The sequence below is a fragment of the Cannabis sativa genome, chromosome 9, assembly GCF_029168945.1.
Source record: "Cannabis sativa cultivar Pink pepper isolate KNU-18-1 chromosome 9, ASM2916894v1, whole genome shotgun sequence".
Classification (NCBI taxonomy): domain Eukaryota; kingdom Viridiplantae; phylum Streptophyta; class Magnoliopsida; order Rosales; family Cannabaceae; genus Cannabis; species Cannabis sativa.
Window position 1 is genome coordinate 36,723,351 of NC_083609.1, and position 8,277 is coordinate 36,731,627.

The window sequence follows — 8,277 nt, forward strand, 5'->3', positions numbered from 1 at the left end:
GGACTGAGACAAGGTGACCCGCTTTCTCCGCTCTTATTTGTGTTAATCATGGAATACTTGACCAGAAGATTGATCTTGGCTGCTAATCAATCTCAATTCAAGTATCATCCTTTGTGTAAGAACCTTAAGATTGTTAATTTGAGTTTTGCGGATGACTTGATGATATTTTGCAAAGGAGACCTTGGCTCTATACAAGTTGTAAGGGGAATTTTGGATGAATTCAGTGCTGCGTCCGGGATTGCCATTAACATCAATAAATCCCAACTCTATTTTGGTGGTGTGAAAGAGGGTGTAAAACAAGCTATGATGACAGAATTGGCTCTCCAAGAAGGAGAGTACCCTCTCAAATACTTGGGAGTTCCCTTAAGACCAACTAAGTGGAAAGCGAAGGATTGTGGCGTGATTATCAAGAAAATCAAGCAAGGCTTCACACTTGGGCTTCTCGGCATCTATCGTTTGCCGCTAGGGCTTAACTCATTCACTCTGTCTTACTTGGGCTAAGGAACTATTGGATGAGTATTTTTATTCTTCCTCATAGTGTCACGAAGGAGGTTGAGAAACTTTGTCGCGGTTTCCTTTGGGGTTGGAATGGGAGTAGAAGTAAACTTCATGTGGCTTCTTGGGAGAAAGTGTGCCTTCCTAAAACGTATGGTGGCCTTGGCTTAGAGGATGGTATCAAGTGGAATCAAGCTATTCTTGCTAAATATGTTTGGGCCATTTCTTCCAAAAGGGATATTCTTTGGGTGAAATGGGTCAATAATATTTATCTAAAAAGCAAGAATTGGTGGGATTATGAACTCAAGAGTGACACTAGTTGGTATTGGAGGAAATTATGTCATTTAAGGGACAAATTCTCTTGTGAAGACATCATTAAAGCTAGGACAGGTACAAAGTTTAAAGCTGCTCTGTTATATAACAGCAGCATTTTACAAAGTCCTTTCGAATACATCAAGTTTATCTGGTGTTCCATTAACATGCCGAAGCACAGGTTCATCTTTTGGCAAGCAATCAACTCTCAACTCCTTTCTCGTGATAAGTTTGAGCATTTTCACATCAAGCTTGACAATGTTCTATGCCCGGTTTGTGAGGCTGCACCAGAAAGCAATGCTCACCTTTTTTTTGATTGCTGGTTTTCTCAGCAGGTGGTGGAGAAGGTGTGCGGTTGGCTGGGGATAAAACTCTGGCCGACTGGTTTCCATAGCTGGAAACAATGGTTAGTGCTGAATGATAGGGACAAAAAGCATCGGGTTCATGTGTCAACTATGGCAGCCATGATTTATTTCATTTGGAGCAATAGGAACAACTGCCTCTTTAACAAGTTTTCGAGTACAGCTTCAAAGATCACACAAGATATCAAAGAAACACTGTATCATAGATTACATGTAGCTAAAGGAAGAAATTTGAAAGACCATGAGAAGTGATACATAGAGAGAATATTTTGTAATTCTTGTTTGCTGCCTTTTTGGGCGTGTATAGCTTGTAATTGTTTGTGATTATTGAAGTTTGTTCCTTCTTGATAAAAAAAAAAAAGATTAGAAGCTGATATTGAAGATATTTTTTTTTTCAAATCATTTATCTTATTTGACATTTAATTTAATTTGATAAAAATAATTCAAAATAAACCTTGATATTTTAAATTAGTTTCATTTTTTTGAATTTTAAATTTTGATGATATTTTTTTAAGGTTGTTTTAACAACTCTAAATTTTAAAAATTTAGTTGGTTAGTTTAAATAATAATTTAATTATATTAATATTTTATTTCACAATCTGTTACATGGACATTGTTTGTTTAATTTTATATTGTTTATTCAAACTTTTTTTTTTAACAAACCTATTATTTATTTGATCTAAATTGCTATGATTAACTTGTTGACAGATCCAATGATCGGATTTTAATCATAGTTCAATTGTCAATAGCTCCAATAAATAATTTGTAATAGGTGAATTTTGTACTTCTTTCATTTGTGTAAACCTAGTAACATGATAGGGTCCATCCAAATCATTTGACCTGTGTGAGCCTATATGTTTGCTATTGGGCTTAGATGCATATAGGAAGTCCATTTTAGTTTTACTCACTAAATGGACTAGGTTGCTAAAATAAAATTTCACATAAGTAATTTTATTTAGGCCCAATTAGAATTGGGCTAATTCAATGAATAATAATTGTTTATTTAAAGGTTAAATTCCTCTCCTTTGGGCCTTGTGTGAGAGTTAGGGGGGCAATAACAATGGGTATGGCATACTGAACCTAACCCTCTCTCACATGAATCACCCCAATTGAGAAAGCCCATTTGCCTTATTTAAATAATTGTATTAGGTTAATTATATTAGTCTAACCTAATTAAAATTGAATTGGCAACATAATTAACTTTTAAAATATATGAAATTTATTTTTCATTTAATAAAGTTAATTTTAGAAAAACACTTAGTTAATAATATATATTCTAGATAGTTATTTCTAGTACTAGTTATATTTTCTAATATTTAATTAGGAAAATATTTTAAGTTGAAAATTAATTATTTATTTTAATTAATTTTGGACCAACTTAATTTAAGAATATTTTCCCTAGTATTAAATTAGAATTAATAATTAAGTTTCTTTCATACTTGATTATTTAATTCTTGTATTTAATATATGTAATTAAATTGAAAATTTAATATTTAAGTTGATATTCATCAAAATCTATATTTTTTTATTTTATTAATCATTTTTTTACAATTCGAAATTGCATTTCTTTTAAATGCAGATTTTTTTTTGAATTTTTCTTGAAAAATAGATTAAAGTTGAAAATTATTTATTTTAATTTTGGCCAACTTAAATCAATGAATTTTTCATTTAATGATTAATCAAAATAAATGAACTAAAATATATTATAATTAGAAAATAAATTAATTAGTCAATGAAAGTCTAGATAGATATTATCTGTTTTACTTGAAGTATTTTTCTAGTGATATTTAATTAAATAGAAAATTAATATTTAAGTTGATTTTCATCATGATACTTAAATATTTGAAATTTTTTTCTTAATATTTAATTATATAGGAAAATTATATTTTTGTTGAAAATTAATTTTATTAATTAATTTTGGACCAACATAAAATTAGAATAATTTTTTAGGATTTATTTTAGAGCATTTTCAAAAATTATATTCTTATATACTTTAATTTTTCGAAATGCAATATATATTTATAGAAAATTAAATTTGAGTTGTAAATAAATTTAAATTAGTTTTGTTACAACTTAAATTAAATATTTTTTTTAAATATTTATTGAGAAATTATTACTAAGATGGAAAATAATTCATTTTATTTTTTTTATATGCATCTAAGGATAATTTTATAAATATTAAATTAAAATTTATATTTAGAATTTTATTCTAAATTGGAAATTTTAATTAAATAAATATATATTTAAAATAAATTGATTAAAATAAACATTAGAACAAAATAAATTTTAAATAATAAGCTTTATTATATTAGGACATTCGATCTCCATTGTTGGTTCTACATAGTTATTGTTTTAGTGAGTAATCCTCCCTAATGGAGGAACGTTCATTAGCAATTTAACGCCGTAGAATCTCGAAAGATAAGTACTATTTGTAAGTGTTTATTTTAGTATGGATCACCCTAATGGTGGCGACTTTTAATAAGGCTTACAAAAGTATGAAACGATGGTGGAAGCTCATAAGATAGAATGGCCTTGACTCTCGCCTAAACGGGACAACACTGGATTTTGATCTTGATCGAATGAAAGGTTGCTAGAATGTTTACCATTTTAGATGAGTTGACAACTCTATTCAATGGATGGTATCTTTGACTCTCGCCTAAACGGGACACTGATATCAGTTTGTTGAAGACTTTGGAAATTATTTAGGATTGTATGTTTTAGTATTTTCGCTTGTCATTCCTATTTGCTATATGTTTAATAATTTCTGAATTGTGTGTGAATTTATATTGATCCATGTTATTTTCTATTATTAATTGTAATTTAAATTTCGAATCTTCATTGTTGGTCTAATTAGGCTTGTTGTTTTAATGGGACAAATCCCTAATGGATTTTCATCCATTAGACAAACATAATAGTGTTAGATCTCGATAGATAAATATTGTAAATGCAACATCTAGCTGTTCATCAATAGATGACACCTTAGACAAGTATTTATAATATGAAACAAGAAGTTTATAAAAGTAAGAATAACTTTGACTCTCGCTAATCGGGACATCGTTGGATTCTTATTTTAAATTCAAAATTATCCGTTATTCCTCTTAGCTTATTCATTTTGAATTAGCTTAAATAATATATCATTGGATAAATGGTTTATAAATCATTTGCATATCTTTTGCATATGATTATATTCCCGACATTCTATCCCGAAATGATATAATCCTCAATCTTAGAATCTCCTACTTATATATGCTTACTTTAGGCAAATAAGACTTAAAGTTAGATTAGTAGTGGTGGTCCAAGAGAGAAGAATACTCATGTATATTTGATATAAATTTAATTCTTTGACTTTAAATTTTAGATTCCAAATAGAAATTTTTTATTTCTATTTCCAGAATACAATACAGTTCAACTTTCACAACTTTCCAGAATACTCATGTATGGATATGAGTTTAGTATTCTGTGACCAGGATCCACTTGGACTATTCTAAAAACTCATTATTGTAACTAAACCTAAGTCATCAAAAGACACAACCACATATTTTATAAATCTATGTCATTTGTATCTTGTTCATAGTGGTTTTGACAAGATAATTCTATGCAAAGAATTAATTTCCTATATCCACTGAAAGTATAATCATCTCATTCGGTGATGGATGTACATTCAAGGGTGGATATGAGTTTTCGTTATATTCTTAAGACAATCACTCTAGATTTAACCTTATGCAAAAGAAATAAGAAATGTTTTAAAAAAAAAAATTCTTGAATTTCTAGCAATGGTGAAAAACCGTTAAGGTAAGTGGTTAAAGATCTTGCGAACTGATAGGGGTGGAGAAATATTTGATCGATATGCAGTTCAAAGATCATTAAGTTGATTTTTTTGAATTACATCCAAACTTATCTCCCCAGAAATTCGATTTGCATACTGATGATTAGTTACTAGTCGTTGCCTAAGTCCTTCTAGGGAAATACCCTAGTGAAAGGAAAATTTCACAATGATGGAATGGTTGTGTACTTAGTATAAACCATTACTAGACTCATGGATGGCCTAATCGAAATCTTAAGAAAAGCTAGAACTGTTAACCAAGGTTTGCATGTTTGTTAGCTATTCTAAGTGATTAGGGGTGGACCATCCCATAGTCATTAGATAAGAAAGTGTTTGTTTCTACAAATACTACTTTTCTAAGAAAATGACTAAGACTGAAAATAAAGTAGCAAATAAAGGAGATATTTTTTCTTCATTCCAAAAGAGTTCTATTATCTTATTCGATACAAGATGATCCCACTGCCTCTGTTGTTTTAACACAACCGAAGAGGATAATACCATTTAGTATTCTTAGACAAAATTCACGGTACCTTGTCGTAGTGGGAGAGTTTCAAGGAACTCACCCTATTATGACTTGGAAGACACCAGTGACTAAAATGCATTGTTAGTTTAAACAAGTAATGGATTGTCAGAATAAGAAACTAAGAAGTAAAGACAAGAGAACTATGGTTAAAACCATTCATATGGGACAACCAAAAGTTTTCTATTACAAGGATAAGAAAGGAAATTTTCGTTAGTAAGTCTATTCAATGGACTTAACAAAACCTCCTATTCCTAGTATTATAGGTTTGAGTTTATCTAAACCTATGGCTTGTGGTATACCTAGTTAATTACTTACTCTAGAGCAATCGACTTACTTTAGTAAGATGCTGAAGCATTTTCTTTTCTAGTGGGTAAATCTAGAGAGGCTTCTCGACTTATACATATAGATTTTATTTATCTAAGGAAAGTAATAACTATTCTAGAAAAGATAAAGCCAAGAAAAATTTCTTGAATCAACAGTGAGAGGTCTCAGATATACTTTAGTATGCCTTAAACCAGACACCTGCTGTTGAGTGGGTGTAATGAGTAGGTATCAGATTAATCCAGGAAAGGAACATTGGAAGACAATCAAGTGAATCTTAAGATCAAGAAGAGGAACTTTATGTTAGTCGATAAGGGTGTATTTAATACTCTTAGACTGCACCAAATCAAATTTCTATACTTGCCTTAGTGCTAGAAAGTCTGCTGATGAGATGGTGATTACTCTAGGGGTGGACTAGTGATTTTGGAGAAGTGTAAAAACCTATCTGAAGTCTCTAAGTCTACCAGAGAGAGACTGAATGTTAAAGTTGTAGGAAAGATGCTTATTCAGTCTAAGGAAAGTTCTATACATTTTTAGGATTTTTTCCAACATTTATTAACTACAAGTGTTACTTCCTGACTAACACAAAAGTAATTGCCAAAAAGTAAAGAATCAAGTACCCCTAGAGGAGTAGACATATAGAGAGGAATTTCACAATATCTAGAATTTTGTGATTAAGGAAATTTAATGGTGGAGAAAAAGGTTGTATTAATACAACCTGTCAGATCCTATTACGGAGAGTATACTACATATTACACTTGATTTGTATACCAAGGTATTGAGATTATTTAAAATGCACTTTTTGTTTTATACTAGTGCAAGTGGGAGTTTGTTGGGTTTTGTGCCCTAAATAAAACCCATTTCAATATAATCAGATTTACTAGTTAATAAAGAACAGAAATAACATTTTATGTTGCATGGTTCACATGATTTATTTCATGATTATATTTAATGTATAAATTCTATTAAGTCCATAACATATGTATTTGTTAATGATTATAGTGTCGTCAGCACAGTGGAATATAATCTTGATTATATGTTTGAAAGTTTCATTCACTGATTTGTCAGTTCACTGGATTTAGACAGGCATGATAATCAGCGATAGGTATGCTTACACCTTGGATAAGTGTTATGTCCTTTCTAGGGCATTGGCAAAGTTTACCAGTATCGGATGTATGGAGTATACATTGGAAGGGACCGATATTGAACTTTGATTAGATATGATAAATTTACCGTAATATCTATTCAATTCAATATCACCTAGTTGATCCTAGATCAGATGATCTTAATCCTCATATGGTTAGGTTCGATCTCAAGAGTATTATACATGTTCTTTGATTTGTTAGTTAAGCCTACTTTTTGGTCAGGGTGATACGTACATTTTGTTAACATGATAGTGCAATTGAGTGGGAGCTCTAGTCATAGATATGAAATCTATAGCTTCTATAGGTATTTAGAACTGAAACGATGATTTCCTTCGAGCTTGCTAAATAGAGATAAATGATAAAACGCTCATTTTAGTGACTATATTAAGTCACTATAATATAATTTATAGGTGGCAAGTGTTTTAAGGATAAAATACATTGAAAGGGTGTAACGGTAATTTTATCCCTATGCAATGTAGATCATCTATAGAGGATCATTGATTATTGGAATTATAACAAAGGATAATTTATAGCGTATCTATATCGTGGAATCTATAGAGCGTTCTATATGACTGAGAGTGCAATTCCAAGTTCTATGCGTGGATGCAATAAGGAATTAATAAGACAGTGAATTTACCTGGTAAGTTCTGGGTCTGCTTATTGGAAGCTCGGTTATATAAGCCCATGGTCCCCATACTAGTTGAGACCATACTACTTGTAAGACTCAGTTAATTGATTTTAATTAATCAATTATAATTCTAAAATTAGACTATGTCTAGTTTATGAATTTTCACTAAGCAAGGGCAAAATTGTGAAGAAAAGAGATTCTAGGTTTTATTTATTAATTAAGAGACTTTATATGTCTAATTAATAAATATATTAAATGACAATATTATTTAATAATTAATTTTTAGTTATTAAATAATTAGAATTGGCATTTAAGTGGTTAAATTGGAAAATTGGCGTTTTTGAGAAAATGGGATGGAAAAATGACAAAATGGCAAAATTGCAAAGTGGGGCCCAATCCAATACATGGCTGGCCACTTAGTGCAGAATTTACCATTTATTTTTCTATTATTTTAATGCTAATTAAACCTAACCTAAACCTAGGTGGTTACCTATAAATACATAGTGATGGCTTAAGAGAAAAGATGATGATACATCACATTCCTTTAGTAAAATTTTAAGCCTCCTTCCTATAGCAAAACCAAAACCACTTCCTCTCTTTTCTTCTTCAATTATTCAGCCTTGAGTGATAGAGTGAGTGCCCACACACATCAAGTGGTATCTCAATCA

At 30.3% G+C, this 8,277-nt stretch overlaps 1 protein-coding gene across 1 annotated transcript; it reads left to right on the forward strand.

Annotated features, from left to right (window-relative positions):
- The first annotated feature begins 512 nt into the window (after positions 1-512).
- On the forward strand, positions 513-1,421 carry LOC115719925 (uncharacterized). Its single transcript, XM_030649097.2, has one exon. It carries the CDS (start codon positions 513-515, stop codon positions 1,419-1,421), a length of 909 nt encoding a protein of 302 aa, XP_030504957.2.
- The last annotated feature ends 6,856 nt before the right edge of the window (positions 1,422-8,277 follow it).